At 40.2% G+C, this 25884-nt stretch overlaps 2 protein-coding genes across 6 annotated transcripts in view; one reads left to right on the forward strand and one right to left on the reverse strand.

Moving 5' to 3' along the window:
* Positions 1-837: 837 nt before the first annotated feature.
* On the reverse strand, positions 838-9805 carry LOC108899892 (putative monooxygenase p33MONOX). 2 transcript variants are annotated; one of them, XM_018700615.2, is made up of 9 exons: positions 9638-9805; positions 8145-8268; positions 7949-8019; positions 6525-6700; positions 6316-6430; positions 6095-6222; positions 5330-5433; positions 5004-5191; positions 838-3325 (listed from the first exon to the last, which is right to left on the reverse strand). In XM_018700615.2, the coding sequence occupies exons 3-9, from the start codon at positions 7971-7973 to the stop codon at positions 3114-3116; spliced, it is 948 nt and encodes a 315-aa protein (XP_018556131.1). In that variant the 5' UTR covers positions 7974-8019; positions 8145-8268; positions 9638-9805; the 3' UTR covers positions 838-3113. The 2 variants fall into 2 exon arrangements, with proteins under 2 accessions (XP_018556131.1, XP_018556130.1); XM_018700614.2 differs by having other exon boundaries at positions 838-3328.
* pof1b (POF1B actin binding protein) overlaps positions 6334-25884 on the forward strand; it is a 39501-nt gene continuing 19950 nt past the window's right edge. For 3 of the 4 annotated variants that reach the window (XM_018700612.2, XM_051078750.1, XM_051078749.1), the window contains exons 1-4: positions 6334-6482; positions 7163-7232; positions 11761-12429; positions 16668-16748. In XM_018700612.2, the coding sequence (XP_018556128.1) occupies positions 12097-12429; positions 16668-16748 (414 nt within the window). In that variant the 5' untranslated portion in view covers positions 6334-6482; positions 7163-7232; positions 11761-12096. Of the gene's footprint in view, positions 6483-7162; positions 7233-10775; positions 10850-11760; positions 12430-16667; positions 16749-25884 lie in introns of all 4 variants that reach the window. The other variant, XM_018700611.2, reaches the window with a different exon arrangement.

Raw genomic sequence — 25884 nt, forward strand, 5'->3', positions numbered from 1 at the left:
CATGTATTAATTACAGTGGTATTAGTAGGCTTTGTTAGAAGAGTGGAGCTGCTGCACATTACAACCACAATCACAAGCGTCATTAAGGACAGAAGTACTAATGTTTGTTTTTTAAGGTAGCAGCACTCGTAGTAGACTAAACGTAGTAGTGGCAGTATTAGTCAGTATTTTCTTACTTTGTTGGAAGAAGTACTTGGATCCTGTACTTTAGTAAAAGTATTAATTCCACAGAGTAAACACGCTCTGTTACATTAAACTTCTGCATCCAAAGTTTTACTTCAGTAGAAGGACAGAAGTATTATACCAAAAGTATTGAAGGACAAATACTACTGGGTTTTGTACTGCTTCATATTTTCATCATCAGGTAAATATACTGCAGTTAAAAGTCCAGTTCTTCCCTCTGAAATGCAGTATAGTGGAAGCACTTCATAGTACACAGTGGAAATAATCAAGGAAGTACCTCTGAGTAGCTTACAGTATTTAGTTACTTTCCCTCTCTACTCTCCCTGGATTTGACATCAGCTTTAAGGGACAGACTCAGTGTCAGTGGACTGTTCAGTTTGTAGTAGTAGTAGTACTTTAAGCCTTATTGGTAATGTTACAGTGACTGCAGCAGCAGTAGTAGTAGTACTCAGAGTACAGCAGTAGTAGCTGTAATAAGATTACTATTCTAGTCAGAGTAACTGTAGTTTTAGCAGAATTTAGACCCAAATAGTTTTCAAGTCAGAGGTCAAAGGCTCCACTGACAGGTGAGGAGGGGGGCGGGGCTAACAGGTGCACCTACAGAGGTGACAAAATCAAATATACTTTTCATACCAGAAATAACAAAGCACTTACTCTTGTTTTTGTGATGAGAGTGTAACATTTATTTTTTAAAGTCCAAACTGTTTTGGCAAAGAAAAATAAACTGTATAAAGACTATAAATCAAGGAAAACATCTCTTAACCATCAACTGGAAAAAAAAATGCTAAACAGAAATATACAATAACTCAGTCAGTCTGTTCTACAGAGTCACACCAGGGAACTGAGACGTGATGCTTCAGTCAGGAAGAGATTTAAAGGGAACAGCATCGCACTTTAAACACAAAGCACTTGTGAACACAGAATGTGAAATATAACAAAATGTAACTGAGCAGAAAACAGTCATAATCATTTAATATTTACAGCTGCTGACAGCAGAGTGTGTTTTGATCTGTGTTTAGCTTCAGGATCGTTGACACAAGGATGAGAAACTGGGAAACATCTGACAAACACCATAGGTACAGGTGGTAAATGACTTCAAATGTTTTACTCCATTAAACAGACAAACTTCCACTGCTGTGTCACATTACACCAGTAAATAGACCGCTTCCACTTATTAATAAAAGTACAAAAATAATAACAACTATCAGCCAGCAGCTAGATTTTCATTTAGCTCTGTTTAAACTCTACCAAGCTTCATCTTGCAGAAACCTTGCATATAGTCAATTACCACCGTCAAAGCTAGCACTGTAGCAGGATAAATGACTGAAAACTATCTATAATGCTAAATTTCAGTTATTTTCCAACATTTTTTTGATATTCATCTTTCAAACCAAAAGCGAGAAGGTTTGTCGGTGGAAAGCCTTTTTGAGTAAGAAAAAAAAGGTCTCTGCAGTTTCCACACCAGCTCTCTCTTCAGTCAAGTGGTTAAGCACCAAAACACATCAGAAATCGGGAATCCTTCATACTTGCAAGAAAAAAAAAAAAAAAACTGAGCACACTGAAGGCTGAAAGACGCTTTAAACCTTCTTAATCTTTTCCATTATTTATGTTTATCTATTCTGTCAGTAGCATGTAGGTCTGATTTTTTTTTATAAATACACACACCAGGTGACTAATCTCGACGGAACAAAATCTGTTGCTACAATAGCAGCTAAAAGATCTTCATCTATACATTAAAACAAAGACGTGGAACGTTTCAGTGAGCAGGAGCTTGCCGAATTTCCAAAATTTCCTGAGTCAAACTTTTTTTTTTAACAATTTTTTTGTTCTGTTGGTTTGATTTGTATTAAATTATACTTAAGGAACGTGTTAGATTTATTCTCTCCACCCTGCTTAGAGAAATGCCCCTTTAATCAGACAACTGAGAAGTTTGTAGAGATAAATAGGATGTTAAAAGCAGAGAGTATTTTCTTGCATTAATTTGCATCCTGGTGGGCAGTTTAATTGAGCCTCTCTGGTGGGAAGAGTTGGGATAAAGTGCATTTTACAGGGGACTGTTTTAAACCAGGATCACCATCATCTTCAACTTCAGCTCTATAAACAAGCCCCCCCTTGTCATTTGAACTCAGGGGGTTAGATTCATGCTGAATTTTCTAACTTCAGCCAGTGTTGATGCCGACATGCTGCAGCTAGATGTTAAAGAGTGAAGGATGAGAGTTTGATTTTACAGCCAAGCAACACAGTATACGCCTCAAAGCAGTGAAGATGGGAAACTTTTCAGCTGTGTTTTTTTAATGTCCATATCAGTGGTGAAGTTGGTGGACAGGACAGTAGTTATCTGAATATTGGAGCTGCTCTAAAAGGTCCCATGAAATTATTCTGAGGTTGAGCAGCTGATGTTTGATAAGTTTTTGAAGAGGAGGGAAATGTGTGAGAGCAGGATACATTTAAGCCACAACAGTATTGGCAATGTTGCTGCAGACTGACGCTCAGATTCGAACCTAGCAGCAGCTAGCTTTGTGGTTGTGGCAATAAAAGTAATTTGAGTTCTGGGATCTAGCTGCCACTTTATTTGGAGGTGAAACTGATTTATCTGTGATAATAAAATGATTACAGTAACAACAGTTGGTCAAAGCTAAAGCAGAATATTGGTCCTGTGATGGATGTTTACGAGTCTGTAATTTTAACGTTCTTTGCTTTCTCATCCAAGTAGATTCATTGAACTTTGGGGCTTTGTTTACAAGCTGTCCTAAAACTAAGACGTGTTGTAGTTGTAATGAAACAGATTTATCCTCTGAGGGCAAAGGTTTTACATTTGGAGCAGGAGGTGAACCGAAGATGTATGCACAGGGATATGGGAGCAGGTTTTAATTTCATGGGACCTTCAGCGTTGGGGCGGCGTGCAGCTCTGATAGACGTTGCATGTCCTCTCAGAAGCCGGACGGTGTCAGGATGTTCATGTCTCGGGGTTTGAGTTTGTGCGGCCGCGCTCCCTGACGCCGGCCTTCCACCGTGGGAATCTCCATTTTGGGAGGGGCCGCTGCCTGTGCGGCGGCGTTGTCGGTCAGCCGCGTGGCCTGCGACTTCATCACCTCCATGGGGGTCGGCTTCTGGGCACCGCGGTACACCTGCAGCGCAAAGCCTGCTGGGAAAAGAGACAAGGAAGTTGTTAAATTATTTTTATTTTACCCTGGAAGTCACCCAATGAAAGATAGCACAGGATCCCTGTAAGCTAGCACAGTCCTTTTCTGTGCTGCCCAGCTAAGGCTAATAAAGCCGTTATTAGCTAGCTATTTTCGCTGTTTTTGGGCAGCACAGAAACATGAAGATGTGGGCTCTTAGCGGAGTGTTTCTTCCTAATCTATTTTCACCTTAGATGGGTGAGGATGGCTTCTGCAGAAAACTAAATATAAAAATGACTGTAACTGATTTCTCATGTTCCTTGTGTTAACATAAAACAAAAATTAAAACATACTAGTTGTTCTTTGTTTTCCGGTTTCTTATTCCAAAACAAAAAATGGGAAAAGGCTTGTTATCTGTTTTCCACTCCAAAATGAAAATCGATTGGCTGTTAAGTACCTGGTTCTGATTTATTTTAAAGGCCTGTTTAGTTTGGGGGAAGGTTTGTTTGAGGTTTTGATTTTGTTTATGACATAGCAGTCAAAGCAGTTTGGCCCGATACAACAACAACAACAAACCCATGGATCACCTGAACCACTGTGGTAAACCACTGATTATCAAATGTGAGTAACTGAGCAGAACACTGAGTTAATCACATTATAGCATCTGTGAGAGAAGCTGCAATATAACCGTTTTAAAATTAGTTTTTAATTTAATATAATTTCGTGACCATTGGTAACTCTGTTACATTCATTGTGTTTATTCTCAGAGGGGTTTCACTGATGCTTTCTTGCTGTAATTTGTTATTTATATAATATTTTCTTGAGCTTTTTACAAAAATGCTGTTTATTATCTGTTTTGGAAAAGTGAGGCACTTTTGTCCTGAAAAGTACTGTATGAATTAAGTTTCACTTAAGTATTTCTACTAGTCTCTATTCTGGTTATAATAATCATCAACATAATCTGTTAAACCAGATTACCTATCTCTACCTATAACTTCACTGTAGCAGCCTCTGATATAAATGTTAATATCTTTGCATTTATACGTATTTATGTGGATTTAAAAAAAGATCACACAGACTAATTTTCCAGCCTTGTTGTAAATTATATCAAGCAATTAATTGTGTTCATTGAACAGTCTACAAACTCTTTGTTCAGTCATTCCTTCACTCCACAAACTAAACTCCAGACAAACTTCACCTACCGAGAGTCATCCTGGAAAAAATATTCGGATTGTTTCCAGACAGACTGAACCGTCCCACATCTGAAAATCTCAGTAGCCGTCAAAGACCTGAATCTGATCTGGTTTTTATGTTGCCATGATGCAGAAAAACTCTGCTTTGTTTTTTTTGCAAAAGCCAATAAGCAAGCAGAGTGACGGGGCTGTCAGCTCTAAATGTTCGTCAGTGTTTACTGTCAGTCTGAAGGTCATTTTTTCGCCCCAAATCCTGAATGTAACTGGTTTGAAGGGACAAAAGGACTGAAATCATCTCTCACAGAGTTTGTGTTTGTGGTTGTACAAACAGGAGGGAGCCTTTGAAGCTGCAGTTTATTTGCTCTTTTCCTTTTGGAGTGTGGTTTGTTTATTTGCTTAAAAAAAAGAAAATACCATGGGGATTCTGACAACCAGTAAATAAAATCCTTGAACATCTAAAAACCTCTTGAAGTGTGAGGACTGTCTGTGAGGCGATGACGTTTACCTGCGGCTGTAGGGTCTGATCCCAGGTCAGAGGTCGACTTCTGGACGAGAGGCCGGGGCGTGAACACGCTCCACTTTTCGACCACGCCTCCTACTCCTCCCGCTGCCATGTCTCCTCCCCCTCCCATGTCCACGCTGCTGTTGGAGGAGCTGAGGCTGAGCTCTGAACCTGTGCTGCTGAACCAGGACCTGCACAAACACAAACAGTGTGTGAACTTGACCGAGTTATAGATTCTCAGTGTTTATCAGGATGGACAGACTCGAACAGGATTTAGAGGACAGGATGGTGAATGCTCAGTGTGTGTGTGTGTGTGTGTGTGTGTGTACCTGCGTTGTTGTTTCGGGGAGCTGTGTGGTGTGTTGGATGGAGTCGACTGGGCCGAGGAGCTGTTCCTCTCTTCTCTGGCCTCCATGCTCTGGATCTGTAGTTTCTAAAGAGCAATAAGGACAGGCTTCAGTCTTAGAGTTTCAGTGGCAACACAGTGTTTCCTTAAGTACTCTGGAAGTAATATTCACAAGCAATGTCACACTTCGCAACAGCAACATGGCAACAATAGCGACTACGGAGTCCTGGAGGGGACATGGAGGAAAAAGGTTGTATTGTTTTAAAGCAAGATAATGATTGTCACTGTGTGGCAGCAACCAGCAGGAGGCGCAGTTAAAATTTAACAGAGCTGTGTTTGAGCTGCCGTAGAAATCAAAGGTAAACACGAAGAGAGGAAGGTGAAGTTTTGGGAAAGTTGTCTGCGCTAAATAACCTAATATTATATGTATGTTTTATTAAGGTATTTTATTAACGTTTGATATGATTGATAACTTTTTGTATTGGCTTGCGTTTATGATAAATGCCGTAGCTTTGGTTTGTTAATTTCCCTAATGGCAACTTTGCTGAGTTGTAAAATCCTGTCTGTCTGCTGTGCAGCATTTCTGGTGTCTGATGAACCTTCAAACGAATCGATCTGTTATTGAAATTAGACTTGGAGAAACGCCCCGTCTGTCCAAACACTTGCTGGTAAATAATCAACTCAGTCTTGGTTGCACATTAGCAGAATGTGGTGTGTTGTGTCTGTGTGTTAAAGTGTGTATGTTCACCTGGAGAGAATCGGGCATACGGTGGTGGTGTCTTGTCTCCTCGGCGGTGAGGCCTTTGTGGGGCGTATAGCTGGTGTCAGTAAGCCCTGCCCTCTGCTCAAACTTGTACATACTGTCCTGCGTCTGCTCTGAGAGAGAGAGGAAACAGATTTACTGATTATTTAAAGGTTGTACAGGTATATATCACAAGTATATTATTGTCATTAACAGATGTAACTTACTGGTGATGAGGGAGTTCATAATGATGGAGGAGGCCTTGGTTTTCACTACGCCTGGCGACCTGGAGGGGGCGTTGTCTGGCACTGCTGATTGAGTCACTGCACCACTCTCATCCTCCTGGTGGAGACAACACACCAACATCATCATCATCATCATTATCATTTAACAGGTGAGAACGAGAAAGCAGCAGTGTGTCCTCTCAGCGTCTCACCTCAGCCAGGTGTGAGAACTTCCTCTCCGGTATGATGGGTCGTCTCCACAGGTTGTTGATGCTGATGTCGTGGGGGGGTGTGGACATGGGGGCCTCCAGGTTGTCGTCGTAGCTGAGGGCTCGGCGGGTCATCCCGATGGGAAGCTTCATCCCGCCTATCCCGGAGCCCTCTATGGCTGTGGACACAGACGGCAACGACAACTTAGCAACAGTTTTCTCTGCAGTTTCACAAAACCAGGAACAGACCTTAAATCCTAACAGAAAGCTGAACAAATCTCAGTTGAGCCACATTGCAGTGTATGTGATATAGTGGGAACATGTTGTACTAGTTTATAATGGTTTAGTGTTGCTGCCGGCAGATCCAGTGTCGCGCAGTATTTCAACACCCCTGGGACAGATTTTTTTGTTCTTGTTCATTTCCTGCTGCAGTTACAGATATGAATAGTTTTTATTAAACAATGTGTGTTTCAGTGTGAATCAGTGTGAGTGTGAGTCATGCTGTGAATGTGTTGAGTGTGTGTGTATGTGTGTGATTCCAGTCCACTCAGATTTTGTCTGGTGTGAGAGACAAAACAATCAGTGTAATCCCCTGCTCTGTGTGACGCAACATGTCAGTTTCTGTATTTGTCTGGTTCCAGGTTGAAGAATGCAGCTGTGACTCCGACCCACACTGAATATACTGAGGGATTTAGTGAAACACTGTCAGAGGTAAGCAAAAAACATAAAGGCATCGCAATCACACAAGCTGCCACAGGCCGCTAGGGGTCAAAGGATCCCGGTAGTTGGTCCCCTGCCTCCTCAAATCCGGTGGTCACATCCCCAGCAGGATTTTAAACTGTCCCACAAACGTCCTAAAAAATATGTCTGCCATCAGCCGCGGTGGAACTTCAGCTTCTGTATATTCACGGGAAAGTATCTCGCATTTCTGTGTTCTATATTTGCATCGGGTTCTTCCACTCATGCCCTCCATCTTGACATAAATGCACGGGGACATAAAGTACATTTCTCCATTTCCCCAAAATGGCGTCATCCAAGCTGAGATGGTTCTCTATGGTGGGTTTGTTTCTAATACAAGAGCAACACAACAATGGCAGCTACTGACAATTTATTCTAATCTTCAGGGAGCTGATAAAAGACAGACGTAGAAAAAAAACGTATGATAGATGTAGTAAAAAAGCAGGTTTTCCTTGACCTGAAGTGCCAACTGTAATGTAACTGTAACTGTTGATGGCGCATTCTTAATAGCAATGGTTCAACTCCAAAGTGGTGGAGGTGCAGGATGGTTTGCTTGGAACCACAGAGACTTGAGGAATCCTGAGTGGACCTGGTTCGAGAACCAGAGCTAATTTGGTGGGAAAGAGTTCAGATTTCCCTGCAAAGAAGCTAAGAGACCACAGACCAAAACAGATCCAAGAAATACTCACCTGGTAAGTCGCCTGAGCCAGACATAGTTACAGTAAAGACAAAGAACCAAGAAGACCAACCAGGACAGGACCTGAAAAAAAAACAGACAGAGAGGTTTCCACATTACTACAACTACATACTGAGATAATTAACAGAAAACAATAAATAAATAATAAATAAATAATAGTTAACTCAGACAGATGACCAGGCTTTTACCTTCCTGTTGTGCTGCTGTGGAGTGCTGTAGATGGAGTGGTGGCAGTGGTTACATTGGTCCGTCTGAGATACACAAAAGCCTCTGGCAATGCATTGTGGGTGAGCAGCAAGGCCCAGGAAGCAGCTAAGGAGACAGAAAAGGTCAAAGTTCAACCACGAGATAATGTCATCCATATTATTTAGAGGCAGACCCTCGTTACTCTAACATATTTAAAATGTGACGTGTCAAATTTATAAAGTGTGTTTAGAAGGAGCCTGGAGCTTATTTTCTGTTAAATATTCAAATTCAAGACACCAGGTTTTGTATGGCTGCATTCTTCCATCAAACTCTAATATTCTAGCTATGCTGTAAATCATTTTATACACTTTAATTCAAAATCCAGCCTCACATTTTCAGAATATTTGCAAACATTATTAAATGTGTCTAAATAATGATCGGTCTCGTGCATTTATGTTGGACAGACTGCTGGCGTTTAAGGTGTTAAATTATAGATTACGTTTTAAAATCACCTCTACAAATGAAAGAGAAAGCGTACAACATAATGAGAGAGAGATAGCTCCAACAGTGACAACATGTTGTAGCTTAGCCCCTGTTATAACCAGTGGACCACTGCAGGATTATCCCTGAGGACGGTGGCAGTCAGGCTGGATTACATAACACCAGGGCCGCAGCATCACTGACACAGACCAGAGGACAACTTCAAAATAAAAGCTCTTGTGGGGAACTGGATCTTTGAAATACACATACACAAAAAGAAACACCACCAGCTTACATAACGGTAATAAATATGAATAGATATACTGAGATTAGGCGTGAAATAGATGATTTCTGACTGTTTAGCACTGGTGAACTAAACAAACTGCGACCTTTTTACATAACTGGTATATTGATCATCTAATCAGTATTATGGTTTAGTACACTGGCACCACAGACTGGTATAAATCAACTTAAAGCACAAATTATGCCCGCGTTTTCCGCGATAGAGGCCACAGCCTCGTATTCGCAAAACCCCATTCAGAAAATCGTCATTTTAAGATCCTTCACAATGAGCTTAACAGGTATATTACTGTGTAACACCTTTAACATTTATATAACATCATTGCAAATTCAACAAATATCAGAATTGCATAAGAATTTGTTTTCAAGCAACTCTTAACAGGCTGTTACTAGGCGTTTCGATTGGGGAGGAAACACGGAGGAGTCTTTAACAACGTTAATTTTTTACAAAACCATCAGCTTGCTTGATGTGTTTTATGAAGCCGAATTGAAGAGTAGCTGCTACACGATCGCAAAATGTCTGAAGTCGAGTTTTAACGTTTACACACATCAACCGAAAAGAGCTGCGTCGTTAAAATGATATATTTTTGAACGTAGTTTTGGTGAGATAACGGAGCCGACCGGGGCCGAAGGACAAGAGGATGCCTAACAGCTGGCGACGAACGGCGTTTGTCAGCACTTTATTGTCAGCATAGTCTGGTTTATTTTCTCTCACCGGGGGTAATGGCGGCTTCAGAGCGACGACTGAAACCCTCCTTTGTCGACTGGGCCGCGGAGAGAACAACGGTACAACGGCGGTTGGGTGGATGCCATTATTGTGTCCGATAAATAAAAGACGTTTCCTGGTGACTGGTACAGTACGTTCCTGTTCTCGCTGAATATCGCGAGAGTTGAGTTCACACGCATATTACACTGTGTGCCCAGTCAAAAATTTGCTGTTTCTGTATAGACTATAGACTTTATACTATATTATTATTATACTATATTACTGTATTGCATATTACTATTTATTAGTACATTACTAATATATTTAATATATTGGTCTACGATACAGATCTTTTTCATTGTTTGATTTATCATGGTGAGAAAAGCAGGTGTGACTATTACGGTATAACCATGTTACACTGATAATGGTGCTGTTCATTTTAGTAAGCCAGGACATTACCAAAAACAATATTTAAAAACAAGATTAAATAATAATAATGTTACTAAATATAAATGCACATTACTGGCTCTGTTTGGACAGATAATAATTTATGTAAAACTAAAAAATAAACGTGTGAGAATAACCAGGATGAAATCAAAGTTCATGCCAATTTCACAATTTAAGGGTCGTATTATATCTGTGTTTACTCATTTCTTTTTCTTATTTAAATTACTATCATCATATACTTATTCTGCTTAATACTGAACACTTTTGGTCTCCATAATATCTCACAACAAAATAAAATAAAAAAGAAAAAGAATTGCTGACCACATACAGAAAACCTTTGATATTTGTCAAAAAACAAAACAAAACAAACAAACAAAAAAACTCCAGGTTCACACAGCAGTAGTGTTTCTGGTATTTTGCTAAATTATTTGCACACCTTAAGTACAATATTAGCTAAGGTGGGTCTTGCATTATTAGTTTATTATCTGACCTTTGACTTTTTAAAGATTTAATTTTCAAATCACGTCCATACTAAAACCTGCACTTGAAAACTAAAACGATCTCGGTACGATTGGTACGTATCAGAAATAATCTCCCTCCATGCTAACACACACCTGACCATTCATGTAGACTGAGCATGCGCGTGCCGGTGTAAACAGGAAGTACATTGTACACGCTGCAGGTGTTTGCTCTGTTTCAGAAACTGCTGCAAGAAACAGCGATGGAGAAACACAGGAATTTAACCGCACAACAACTGCCAGCAAAGACGCAAAGGTCAGAAACGATATAATTAGTTGTCCACGTTTCTTTCACCACAGGTAGACGAAGCTGATAGGAACCAATCATGAAGCGCACGTGTGACTTTGCAAGATCCTTCTTCTTGTGTGGACGTAGCCTTAGTTAACGAAGTGTGGAGCATATTTCTAAAGTTGTTTTAATCAGGTTGCCACAAACTAAATTTGACCAATTAATATTGTTGTAAAAGTTCTGGTCGCACTGGTCTTAATGGGAACAACTTAATGGGAATTATTCATATAACTTATCCACAATCCACATAATCAATGTACAGTTAATTCTGTTTAACATCCTACTGTACAACTGTAAAAGAGAAGCTGTGCCATTTTCTGTACTTTCTATTATTATCACGTCTATTAATATCATTATCAGCAGCTTTCAGTGCTTTTGTAGCTTGAATCTCTGCTCTTTAGAGTTTGCTTCTTTTGTTCCTGTTCTTTAGTCTCTATATTCATTTCATTATATGTCCTGTATTTAGTTATTTTATATCATTTAGTCTTTAATTTTATCTATCTATCTATCTATCTATCTATCTATCTATCTATCTATCTATCTATCTATCTATCTGCTGTACTGAACGCCTCATTGCTGGTGTTTGTCTCCACCTAGTGGCCGACTCTGCCTCTTCAACTTTGCTTGACCCTCTACAGGTGAAGTGAATGTGATTTAGAGCCAATTACGACAAGGGGAATTCACTTATTACAGGGCAGGCATGTTTTAATATTTAAAGTACAATTAAAATGTCAAATTCACCTGCATGGTTTGGCAGGAAACCGAAGCACCTGCAGTGAAGATTCACACAACAAACCACACGTACAGGGTCAGATAGGGAACCAAAATTCCACCTTCTGTAATTAGACAACAGAAAGTGTTTTCTCTTTTTCTGTCAGGTTGAGCTCGGTGCCAGCTGACAGCGTCTCTGAGCCCTCCCTCCTCCTGGTGTTACACCGCAGGATTTGCATACAGACTCGCAGGGCGCCTCCCCTCCGCAGTTCGGTCTAATCTCTCGATGGAAGGACTACTCTGACCGGACTTTCCTCTCCAGTTCGCCCAGCAGAAGAGGAAGTCGGAGCGGACTGTTCGCCTCTCCGCCGAAAACAAACCCCGACAGCCCGAGGAACCTGCGCGGTTTTCACCTCCGCGTTTAAAAACCTCAAACTTTCTGCTGTTTGTTGATTTTTTTCTCCCGGTTTTTGCTGGGTTGGGGGGGACTCTGAGCGATCATAATGTCTGTCAAAGGGAGCCAGAAGACGACGACGACGACGACCTACCGGACCGTGAACATAGCCTCTCCTGAGCCGGCGACCAACACGGTGATCTCGGCCGGGCAGGTGTCCCCGCTGTCGTACGGGCTCAACGGCTACGAGACGGTGCGGTACCTGGTGCCGGTGCAACAGCCCGTGCAGCAGCAGTCCTTCGTCCTGATGCAGCAGCCGATGATGCAGCAGCCGATGATGCAGCAGGTGGTGTCCCCGGTGTACCTGCAGACTTTGCCGCGGCTGAGCGTCAGCAGCCAGGAGTCCGACATGGTGTACCAGCAGCAGCTCAGCACGATGGAGGTAAGCCCCACGTCCAGACTCCTTATAACCATTATTATTTAGCGACGCTTGAGCTAAACTCTGCGGGGTGTCGAGCTGAAGCTGACACACCCTCAACACTATAATTTGTAGTGTGAGAGCTCTTACTATTTACACAGTGCAAGAGCTACTAAAACCCAAACCTACTGCCAAACAGTGATCTTAAAAGACAACATAAAGAGCACAAACAAGCATCCAAACTACTTTAGATAACCCCTTAATCAGTTTCCAACTGTGCATAGTAACTATCAACCACCTTCTTACCACCATAAATTGATAAATGTCTGTTACATCTTCAGATTTCCTTCTTATGGGAAGTTAAATCATAAAAACAATCCAAAAATTGAGTTAGTTTGTGCCCCTGGATGCTGCAAATCAAGCATCCGTTTAGTTGATTTGTGTCTCAACAGTTCTATAGTTTTGTTGCAGCATTTATGATTATTTTAATACATGAAATGAGTGCTTGTACTTTAGGTTTTTATGTCTTAATGTCATTTTTTTCAACAACAATTCAATTGCTTTCTGTTTGTTGAGGTGTTGTGAAAGTACAGATCAGATGCTGTGCCATCCTCTTCTCTGGTGTTTACGTTGAATATGAACAGACTCTCATGGCTTTCCTCTGATTTTCCTGAGCACTCGGTTCCCGTAAATGTCACCATCGATCTCTGTCTACATCTGTAGCTCGTGTTCTTAGTGCAAATGTCATTCGCTTAATGACCACACTCACCTGTTAAATAGATAGCTCATTAGTTTGTCTGTCACAACCAGCATCATTTGTCAGAGAAGTGGTTGACCGCAGGGTGAAAACAGCAGTTCATAAACCACATTACAGCCGTTATGAAAACTTTAGCAGTGTAAGCATGTTGCTCATGTAGCATCGACTTATTATTTTTGACATAGTGCTTTGGATTTTCACACTTTATGATCAGAGATAAGCTCAGGTGAATATGAAGGACAGATGGCTGAGTAGATGAAGGTTTTTTGTGCTGGCAGAAGTGAAGAAATTAGCACTTTTTAATCAGGAAACTGACCTTTTCTCCTTTTTATTTTGAAGTATAAATTGCTCTAAATTGAGCAAAACTTTGCCTCGTATGTGTAATGTTTCATATGGTTTTGTTTTTTATGCACACTATATCAAAGAGCATATTATATTTGAGAATAATGTCATACAGTCATACATATTGATGAGTTATTTGCTGAGTACTGTTACATCAGACTGTGTCCTTGTAGGCATGTGGTAGTTAATACCGTATCACTGCAACTTTGGTTTTGGCAGGGGCATGTTTTTCAAGTCATCTGGTGCTGCAACAATCAATTGATTAACCAAAAAGTTGATCTACAGAAAGTTATTGGGAATAACTTTGACAGTTAACAATCGTTTAGTCACTTTTTAAGGAAAAAATACATACATCTGCTGGCACTCGGTAGAGCGCATACCAGAATATTCAATCTCACAATGTTGAGCAAACTGATAAAAACAATTCCTGGTTATGCCTCTTTAACTGGATCCTAACAAAAATTGAATTGGTTCTTCCCTGGACCATGTTCCACCCCTCCACCAAGCTTGGTATAAATTAGTGGAGTAATTTTTGTGCAGTTCAGCTCTGGTTGGTCTGAAAATGAGGCGAAAACATAACCTCCATTTTTTGCAGATGTAATGTCATCTCCTCTCTCTTTTTATGTTTTCTGTCAGCTGTAATACAAAAAAAGAAAGAAAAACACTGTCATTATCCACAGTTACAGCTGGTAATCAAACCTACTGATGGATATTTTTGATATTATTAGGCAATGATTCCACAGGTCATGTAGAAGTAAGCCCTTAAAGCAGTAGTTCATTGTCTGTCTCAAGGAAAGTTGTGAAGACACTGATAGAGTCAAGCAGGCCCAGTGCCCAACAGAAGTTGTCATAGCAACCAAGGTCGTAAATACGCCCTGCAAGGAAGATAACGTTCAAAACTGGGTGGCATTACATTACAGTTTTAACTTGTATTGCTCAACATAGCTCATAAGGTTTCCATCACAAGTGTCACAATTTGGCATTGGATGAGAAATCTCCAGATTTAAGTCATAATACTTCTAATTTTAGACTGTTTTTTGTTTAGGTTAAGGAAACACTGATGCGACTGAGAGGTTTAGTGTGCTTTGATGAGTAGAAAAATGTGTTTATCCTCAACTTAAGGGTTATATATGAAACTGACGTAGTGTATTGACACTGGTATCAAAAATCTTGTTTTCATTGATTTAAAGTGTTTGCCATCTTTGTCCTTCCTGGCAGAATGAGCTCTAGTGAAGTTAACTTTAATCTGCTCATGTTCATTGAATGATTAAGAAACTCTTGCCACTCCTGACAAAGTGAGGAGTGGCAGGACTAACTGATTACTAGACGCTGTATCGCTGCCAAGACGTAACATGGTGTTAATAATTGTACAATCCCAGTGATCAATGCAAACTCTGCTGCAGGCCTTTATCTGAGTTTTCCTCCTCATTGATTAGTTTTTACATGGCATCAGTCTGGTCCTGCACCTGCTGACGTCTCGCCAGCCAACTCTTTCCTGTGCTGTTAATCACTTCCTGAATTCCTTGGCCTTTCGCCCCAAGGATGGGATTAAATAAGGTCTCAGTTGTTGGCTGAAAACATTTAAATAACATCTTCACTCCTACATTTTCCTCATCTGTTTCCTGTGTTTTGCTGTGACAGAAAAAGAGATGTTCTCCCTGTTTCCTGAGCTCCTGATTTCTTTCTTGTATTGCATGCAGTAGAGGATTGCCAGTCCTTGAGTCACTGCACTCAGACCTAAATGCTCATGAAGTTGTTTGATAGGGAAGCGGTGCCACACCCGGTCTGACTCTGCTGAGGCGGCACACCCTCACATTTGAAGACAAACACATTCTTCCACCTGGCTGGATCACTGCTGCTGAATTTGATTGCAGTGATCAGAGGTCAGGCAGGGCTGCTTCATGTCCTTTAACTTTGCTTTTCCGTGAACATATATTGAGCTTTGGGAGACACAAATATCACCTGATATTTTTTGTTTGGTAATTTATATCTGGATTTTTATCTTACATAAATTATACCACGCCCTGTAAGAATATTTCATTCAAAGTGGCTGAAGGTTTCTGCAGTTTAAGGAGTCTACCAGAGTTACTTTAATTTTGCTATATACAGTATTTTGACCTCTATTAGTCATCAGTAGGTTTCGATGAATCAGATCTAGCAAAAATGCCAAACATTTGTACAGTCCAGCTTCTCAATTATTAGGATTTGCTTCTTTTATTTTTGGTTTTTATAGCTTTTGGAAAATCTATTCTTTAGTTTTAACTTGACAGTTAGACAAAACAAGAAATTGTAAGATGTCACCTTGGACTGTGGGAGCTTATGATTGGGCATTGATCACTATTTTCTGACACATGATAGAGAGGTAATCAATAGATAAACCTACAGTAGAAATAAGGTTGAACATTTTGAACCACTGTGTTGGTTTTAGAGGCAAATCTGCGGGAGAGCATCTCAGTTGGCTAACACACATCGTCACTTACCTCATGTGAATTTTTTTTTACTGTTACTGGCTCAGATTCAGTTTTCGATTTTGCTAATGCTTCCAGAGTGACATCAGGGCAGAGGGACAAGTACCAACATCCTCATCCTGTCATGAAGTAGCACTGCTCTGAACTGTACAGAATACAAGGTTAAAGTGACATGCAGCACATTGATTCACAGAGATCACATAAAACATTTTCCCCCTTGTGATATTTAACTGCCTTTTTTTATTTGTGAACAGTTTTATTCCCAATGAAAAGTGACGTCTGCTGAAGATTTTTAAAAGCTATCTTTAAAGTTTTTGAGCTTCACAATTCAAATTCAGTTCTCCTCTGTTGTATTTTGGACAAATCAGTGTCAGAACAACACGACAGTTGTGTCAGAAATTGCTCTGGTGACAAATATGTACTGACAACTTGGTACAAGTTAAACTTATGGTTATGTACTGACATATTGTACAGTGTGTTGAGTGGTAGTTTACTAGAACAAGGAATGAGTCAAGTTTCAAGTCATTCAAGACATCCAAGTTGTCACATGACTTTGACTTGAACTTCTCAAACTGAAACCTAAAGATGATGCCATGCATTATGTGTCCTTTGTCCCTGAGGACTGGGGTTTATTATTGTCAGTTTAAATCTGACAGCCTTGTCTTTTTCTCTCCTTCCTTTGCCTGTTTATTCAGAGCATCAGCGGGAAGTCTTCATCAGTGTTCAGCCAGTCGTCCAGTCCTGTCAAGAGCCCCGAGCCAAGTGCTGAGGAGGAGGTGAGGACACACACACACAAACACAAATACTGTACACAAAACTACAAATTCACTTCCCCATGAAGCCTCTTCATAAACAGAGGTCTGCAACTGCACAAATATGTGTCCTAAGCCTACTGGAGCAGAAACCATGTTTTATCTTGCCTTAGTTTAGTTAAGTGCATGTTTGTGTATGTTTTTGTGATAAAACACAGATGAAAAGATATTCAAACATAGTCATAACAGATGCAAATAAAGCTCAGGGTAAGCATTAAAAAAAGCAAACATCAAATGTCAACACAATAAAACTCCTGCCTTCAAGTGGAAACTCCACTGACAGATGCTTAAAGTCAATGACCTCCATAAACAGAACATACAGTATTCTTAGGCAAATAAGCCTGTAACTTGTCCCTGCAAGTTTTAAGGTAATCGCACCGTGAAAACATCACTCAGTAAAGTGAAAACTGAGAGGACAGAAGTGCTGCATCTGCTACAGCAGGTCAAGACTGTCGAAGGAAAAAAAAGGATTTGATAGCTGAAAACATCTAGTGTCCAACAGTGAACAGATGCATCAATCTTAAATTAGTTTGGCAACTAATATCAGACAGATATTTAGGTTCCATGTCCATAAAATTACACAGGTAGCAGGTATGAATCATATCTTAAAACTTCCACAGGGTTTCAGCTTCAGTTCAACCTTAACCTTATGTTTGATGTGGTAGAGGGCATGCAAAACTGGTTTAGATTTGGCTGATATTTTAACATGTAGCTATCATGTCTAGACAGGCAACAAATTAAAGGAAAACCCAACATGAGGTGTCTTTGTAAGGTGTTCAGCCACCACAAGCCACTAGAACAGCATCAGTGCTCCTTGGTATTGATTCTGCAAGTCTCTGAAATCTGCTGGAGTGTTGGAGCATCTTTCAAAACATATTCTCTCATTCTGTGTTTTAATGTTGGTGGTGGAGAGAGCTACCTAACACATCAGTCCAGAATCTCACACAGCATATGATTCCCAACATTTTCATACTCATCAAACCATTCAGTGACCCCCTCGTGCCCTGTGGTTGGAGGCAGTATCGCCCTGTTTCTCCACTCATTTTTCAAAGTTTAGTCATTGAAATACTGTTAAAGCAGTTGCACCTTGTAGAGATGGAAATCGTTGGAAGTCTTTTGATAAGACAGCTGAGACAATACCTGAGTTTCTGTGCAGTTTTTTGACACCTTTGGAAGTTTCTCAGGTATTGAAGGTTGTCTAAAAGAACAAGAATTGGCTAAATTTAGATTAAAATCTTATCAAAGAATAAACAAAAACAACTATCTGACTAGACATGCAACACGCTTACTTTCACTACTTGACAAGATTTCAATATTTGGTGCTACATACCCACATTCAGTCTAGATGTGTGGGTGTTTTTTGGCTTGAAAATTCTTTCTGAAGCAGTTTTTCTGCCTCTAGTATCAAATCTTTTGATGTTGAATAGATTTGATGACAACTGGATGACTGGATGTCTTTTAAGCTGCAAATCAACAAAACCTTGCGTACTTGGATTCCTGTACAAGTTGAGTTGTCTTCATCTCTCTGATCTTTGAGTTTATGTTTGCCATTTTGGTAAAGACAAAGCCTGCAGTGTGGTTTGAGCATTTGTGCTAACACTCCAAGAATTTGAAGTGTAATCTTGTTGTAGAACATTGGGGTTGTTCTTAAAGGTGAGAAACACAAAGGGAGAAAAAATGCGATTGGGGTTGTGGAGTCCATCTGTTGGTTCTGTGCAGACACACCCATCAGCATGAATCCTCAACATGGGAACATGTTGTTGTGTGAAAGCACAAAAGCATAACAAGTGTCTTCTTTTTTTTTTTGATTTGTTTTGTTTTAAAACTTTCTTGGTTCAGCTGGGGGCGATGGGAGCTACGCCCTGCCTCCACATTCATACTGTTACAACAGCACTTTGTTCATAATCACAGGACCTTCAACTGTCGCAACGCTGACAAACCATTCAGGGTAGGTGTAAACTCGGGGTGTGTCTGGCCACTTCCCAGAGGCCTCTGCTGTGGGTGGGTGCATTCCTTTGATTTGAACCTGCAGCGTCATGTGTATGACTGTTGTCAAAACAGGGAGGTTCACTGATTTATAGCGGCGCTTTGATGCCGTTTGTCTTGGCACGTAGTGAGAAAGACCTCAGTGCGTTTAGAGAGAAATTACAATTAGCTTATTCAGTTATTGAATTGACAGTCTTAACAGCAGTCTGTCCTCAAAAGAGGTGGTGTAGGGTGAGAAAAATGTGAGATCAGTAAAAACAACTTTTATCATGTTCCTTTGAATGACTTCATGTCAGCCATATTGACTCTCTCTCTACCAATCATAAGCTGTGTAATTGAGTTGTAAAGAGCTAAGCCGATGAGAATCACAAAATGTCAGATAGGCGATTTACAAACATTATTGGAGAAGTCTGTGCTAGAATTTAGAGAGATCTGTAAAGATTAAAATGTAAGTAGTTGTGTGCTATAGAGACTTCATTTTTTATACCTCAGCGCCAGAGGCAGCTGTAGGCTGAGGCATTACGTTTTTAGGTTGTTCCTCCGTCTATCCCATTCTCATGAGCACGAGATCTCAGTAACACGTTGAGGGAATTTCTTTAAATTTGTCACAAACGTTCACTTGGACTCAAGGATGGACTGATTTGATTTTGGTGGCCAAAGGTCAAGGTCAAAGTGACATTTTTGGTCTTGTAAGTGCAGTATCTCAGGACTCCCTTCAAATTTGACACAAATATTTACTTGGACTCAAAGATGAACTGATAAGAAATTGGTGGTCGAAGACCAAAGATCAAGGTCATAGTGAATGTACAAAACAAGTTTTTAGCCATAAATTCACATGCTAATTAAGGGCAACTGGACTGGTTGGTAGAGGAATACAACTGTCAGTTTTCGTTTGTACCTTAGGTCTTGGGCTACGTGGGTGAAAAGTCAAGAATTGTTTGAGCAATTATTTGACTCTCTCACCTCAGTTTTATCCGTCTCTTTGTTGCCTGACAAAGGGAAAAGCTTTTTTGCAGCAAGGCAGTTTGAAATACAGTAAAAACACAATAAAGCCCAAGGGCAAGATAAGACATTAAACATATTTTAAGTCAAGTTCAAGTTTTCAAGTCAAGAAAACTGCAGCGAACAGTCCACAGTGCTTTAGATCTGCGGTAGTTATGTCTTCCTCTTTGTCTTCTCCACGTCCTTCATCATTGTCCTTGAGCTATGAGAAGTATTGTCCTGCAATTAAACTCTGTGGTTTTTAATCTTTCCCCATGCGTCACCTGCAGAGCATGTGCTGGGTTCACTGCAGCAGCCTCTGGTCTGCTTCTGCTCCAACTTGCTCGGTGTGTGCTCAGTCTTGAATCAGGTGCAGCTTCAGAAAATAATTTGGGCTGTCAGGCCTCGTACAGTAATCTTCTCCTCCGTTTTCCTTGGAAAAGACAGAGGAATTCGTTTGATGATTTTTTTAGTGCTCTGGTGGGGACAAAATCAGATAAAAAGGGTTGTTACACCAGTGGTGTGTTTTACTGCAGGAAGGGAGGAAAAGCGTTGGTTCTCAGCCTGGTTCTAATTTGATTTATTTTACTTTTTATTTTTTAAGACATCAGAAGCTATCAGTGTTGCTATTGTAGCAATGACAGCATGACATCTTTGCTATTTTTGACGTTTTTAGAAGGTCCAGGTCCTCTCATGACATGTGTTTATAATAAAAACAGACCCAGTAGTGAATCTGACAGCGTTTAAGTACAAAAATGTGCATGTGGGAGGGAAAGTGGTTAAAACTAATCTATGACTGCAGTGTGCAGAGAAAGGTGAAGTGTTGTTAAATGTCAGGAGGCTTTTTGACCGCTGCTGTTGAATGACTGACAGATGCTCACTGAGCCTCAGAGAGGAACTCTGGTTGCTGCAGAGTGAGGACAAGCTAAATGATTCTCTGATCAAACTTATAGTACTTATGCAGGTAAACACATGCACCTAAGTGATGGACTGATTTAATATCACACTTTATTCATCTTTATTCATATTCATAAATAGTCAGACTGCTTTAGAATTGATGTTATTGGTGCAGTTCCCATTCAGAATGTCCCTGTTGATAGGAGCTGGTTGCTTGGCCTTCATTAATCCAGTTTACAGCTTTGTGGTCAGTCTGTCTCCTTTGTTACTGCTGCAGTCGGCTGCTCTGCCCTGCTCTGATAGTGTCTGGGTGATGGAGTAGAAAGCACCATCACAGTTAAGGTCCACCTTTCTTAAAAATCTGGCATGCTTAAAATTGTCCAATAGATGCACCATCCTCGTAGTGTAGTCCTGCCTTTTTCTGTCACGTTACATTTAGTGACGCAAAATTGGAAGCTCCCTTGAGAACCGCTCATCCAAAACACTTCACATTCAACACTGCACTTCATTTGGTCATCAACAATACACCCTGGAAACTTGAATTCAATTGGACGTGGGGTTGTCAAGAAAATCGAAAGACAGACAGACAGATTCCTCCATTTGTAGTTAAATGTAACTCACCTTGTGGCAGGATGAGATAATATACATGACTTACCATGAACTGTATGTTTTCATTACTAAACAAATGCAAAACTATTAAAATCACATACGGTTAGTTAGAGTTTCATCACAGGACAGGTTTCTTTAGGGCAAAAGAAAATCCAAAATCACGTGTTTAGCCTTTTTGTGGTGTCACTTGCGTTCAGCCGTTAAAAAAATGACACCACAACTATATAATGACACCATCGCATTCATTGTAGGTTTAATCACATCACTTTTTCATGGTCTTAGAGTTTTTTGACAACAGTGACAGAAAACTATGTTGCTAAAAGCAACACAACATAATTTATTAACAATGGGAATCAGTGATCCCTGTCAGAGAAGAAGGTGTGGTGAGCTAACAAAGCCAAAAATAAGCTCTGAGTAACTGAAGGCATAGAGATAAAGATGAATATAACATTTTCTTGTGTTAAACCAGAACATACATTAATACATTATAAATACTGGACTGACTTGTGTTATATTTTTATTATCAACTAATTCTCCACTAAAAACTACCTCAAGTTTTTGAAAATGTAGAGTTTCACTCATTGAGCAAAAATGACCTGAACTGTGATTGGTTGATGCATTCCAAGTTTGTAGCCCTGCAGCTGTTACTTGATGTCTTACAGGTCTGTGCAGGCCAGAGCCACAACTGTGCATGTTAGCATGTTAATCATGTAGCAGAGAGCAGGTGTTTATGACGTTCAGGTGCAGATAAATATAGATTTCACATAGTAAAAGATGGATATAATGCAAAACACCCGAGGCTCAGCTTTTGGTTTTGACATGTACACTTTCTCCCCTTAATGCTACTGCACATACTGACCTTTTAGACAATAGTGTGCTTTTAATTTTGTGGCAACAGCTTTTATGTTTCAGCATGACAGTGCCTCTGTGCACAAAACCAGATCCATCCAATGGATTTTCCTGGTTTGGTGTAGAAGAACTTGACTGACCTGCACAAAACCCTGACCTCAGTCTCAGCCAGCAACTTTGGGATGAACTGGAACGGGGCTGTAACTATCATCTATCAGATTATTTGTGTAGTTGATAAAATGCCAGGGAAAAAGTGAAAAATGCTCATTAAAATTATCACCTTGCTCCATGTGAAATTAAAGGTCTTAAATAAATATAATCTTTTCTCTCTCAGGCTCAGTAGTTCTGCTTTTGCTAGTTTCACTTTAATCTTGATAACAACAACACAACAACAATTGATTTAGCTGTGTTCAGTTCATAGTTCAGGTTCAGCGAAGGCTACACTACTACACACTACTTGTCAGCTGCGTTTCTGCCTGGGGAAAATGGTTGTGACAGCATTTTTCATATTTGACTTTTTAGACGTCTGTTCTTTAATCAGCTGGAGTGTAAACAATCAGTTAAGTGGAGGTCAAAGTCAGAGAGCTCTGGTAGAAAAACTCTGTTGAGAGAAGAACCAGACAAATTGAGCGAAAGGTGTTAGATTTTTCTTGAGCAGCCGTAAGTTCAAGTATGATTAAGCAGGACAGGTTGTTGACGGACATGTTTGCTGCTGTGAGGATGAAATATGTCATCTTTGTGAGACTTTCTTTTCTCACAGCGAGGGCAACTTTTCAGCGTCTGCACTCAGCAGTTTTTTTGTGTGTGTGTTTGTCTGATCAGCTGCTCCCTAAGATGCTTTTCTCACCACTGCAGGGTATGTCAAGTATTTAGAGTTAATTACAGGACTCTGACGAAGGGCGTCGCATTGTGGTGACGCAAGAGCACTAAATGAGATGGCGTGTTTTCAGTGTTTACAATGAGGCGTTATCTTCAGTATCTCCAATTGTTGCTGAGCTAAAGCAGGACAACACAGCTTTAATTAAATGGGCATAAATAACATTTTTCCTCCTCCCTCAAATAAAATGGCTCTGTATCTGTCAGGAGCTGATTTGTAGCTTGAGGAATTCACTTTCATCACCTCTGTGCAATAAAAAGTTCCTGCAGTTTAAAGCCTCACAGTCCATCAACAAAATTTACAGCTCTGCGCCTGATTTCCTGGTTTGCAACCACATTTTTCACCTTGCACCTCATCACCGTGCTTGTCTATGGCCCTCAGAAATGTTTACCTGTTTGTAAGATGATGTGTAGAGATAAAGTTGACGCTGACATGTTTTCATTCAGATTCACACAGCAGAGAATCATCTGTGTATTTTTGTCTTATCACATCTGCACGCAATCTGCTTCCCAGTCTGGGAATCATTTCTGGAGCAGTCATGCCGGTGGTGAGTTATGGCCTCGTGGTGCAACCAGTGTATATCTGCAGATAGCTGCATCGTTTTTTCCTGTTTATTTATTTGCCTCCAAGTGGTTGGATCATTCATTTTGTTTTGGTTGGTGGTTGTGAAACTTGATAAACAGACTGATTTGTCATTTTGGCTTCACTTCACAGCTCAGTCTGACATCGTGTTTGTCTGTTTGTCCTCACCAATCAGTGGAAAGTAAATCAGAAGAATCAGATCTGAATCTTTATTGTCATTGTACAACAAAATTTTGAGAGGTTGTATTTTTGGTAGCATTTATTGTGATAATGGCCTGGGGCTAAAAACGGTTTTTCAATTTGTTGGTTGTTGACCTGATGGTCCTGAATCGCCTCCCAGAGCGAAACAGGTCTGATGGTGTCCTGGGTAGGACTGTGGGCTCTTGCTGCTGCAGAGCAAACCAGTGGCTCAGAGAAGTCTCAATGGAGCAGCGATAGAGGGACACCAACAGCTGTTTGGTCTTTGGAGGTGTTGAGGATGAGGTTGTTCTGAACACCGTGTTGAGTGAGTGTCGTTTGCTGATCTTTCTCGATCAGCGCCATTTCAAATTAACACAGCAGATGTGAGAGCTGTTGCAGCAGCTTGTCAGTGGAAGAAATCTGCAGATTTAAGAGCTGTTATTTATACAAGTCGATTTACAGCAACCATACAGAATACATCCCCTTTAAACCCACCCACAAAGCTCTGATTGGCTTGCTTGTTTTTGCCACCAGGGAAACACTTAACAAAACTACCTGCACTGCTGAACAGCATTCAGGTTTGTTTGTATAGATACAAAATTCATATGCAAGTGATTCTTATTTCCTTTCCATTCAGTGAAGACACAGAGCGACAAGTTAAATAAATGTGGCCGCTGTTAGACATGAAACTGGTATTGATGAGGACAAAGCTGGCTCTGCCCGAGGTTATTCACCTCAGGTAATGTTTTGCATGTTGTTTGGGTGATACAGTTGAGAGAGGATGATATGATGTCTGTACTGACATATGAAGCTGGAACTAGTAGCTGGTTAGCTTAGCATAAAGATGTTGTTGATTTGTTGCTTTAATTTAATCCTTCCAACAACTGAAATGTAGAGATGATTTTGTGTTTGTGAAGTTCTCAGTAGACATCACTATCTGAGTCAGATATAAGACAGAACAGTTTGTTTGAAGCCAAAGCAGAATATCGTGCAGGGTGGTGTTCAGCTGTTTATTGGATTTTGATAAAATTAGACTTAAATCTGTTGGTTCTAATGCTGTTAGTTGATTGGTTATCTTTTATAGAATCAATCAATATGTGGACTTGTTCATATTTATAGCTTGTAACTTGATAACCCTCAGGGCTTCCTGTTGGGTTGTTTTGCTTTTTTATTCTCTGACTTACAACTTAATTTAAATAAACTATAATAAAATAAAGTGTGTTGATTTCTCTGTTGTAGCAGAATTCCTGCTTTTGCAACAACGACTGTTGGTTTTTTGGTACATGTCTATGGCGACATGAGCCTGTGACCCACGGTCCTGGGTTGTGAACTCAGTTTGAATCTTTGGTTGCAGTTAAATAAGAGCTTGAGAGGTTTATGGCCTCATGAATAAATGAAACAGTTTCAGGTGATTTATGTCTCAAATCAGGTCCTAAATTATTTTGTCTTGTTCCTTCTTGTTCTTCAAACAGTTGATAAAAATCTGCCTGAACAGCAAGAACATGTCAGTATAAATCAATTTGTTTTCTCTCTAAATTAGTTTCTGTATCTTTACATTAGAAAGATGACGGCGAGTAGCAGAAGGAGAGTGAAGAAAAATGAAATTGAACTTGAAAACACTGGAAAAAGTACTAAATATTCAGACACAAACATGACTTGAGAGGAGGGAGATATTTTGCGACACACAGTCACACAAAGACACTCAGAGAGACACACAAAGGGCCTGTGTGGTAAGGTGACTCTCCTCTCTCCAATAACAACCTCTACTGTTACTCGGTCACACTCAGTCCTCACACACTGACCTACATCACCACACACACCCACACCACAGGGCCTGAGGTGGTGAGGAGGTGATGTGATGATGTATTGAGTTTAGATATTGTGTTACTGGTCTTTTGGGACGGTCCTTTTACAGCACGTAGAGAGGTTTAAACCAGATCAGTCAGCTTCTGATCTTTAAAGGATACCTTTGTGTGTTTTTGTTGTTTGCATTTGTACAGGAAGTTTCTGCTTTTTAAGCTTGAGAGGATACACGTTACTCTGAAAGGTTCTAACCTCACGATTTAAAACAGAAAATAATATTATTTTAGGACTCAGTTTAGACAGAAATGACTTGATAAGATGGAAATGTCTCAGTGC

Source organism: Lates calcarifer, linkage group LG20 (assembly GCF_001640805.2).
Source record: "Lates calcarifer isolate ASB-BC8 linkage group LG20, TLL_Latcal_v3, whole genome shotgun sequence".
Classification (NCBI taxonomy): domain Eukaryota; kingdom Metazoa; phylum Chordata; class Actinopteri; family Centropomidae; genus Lates; species Lates calcarifer.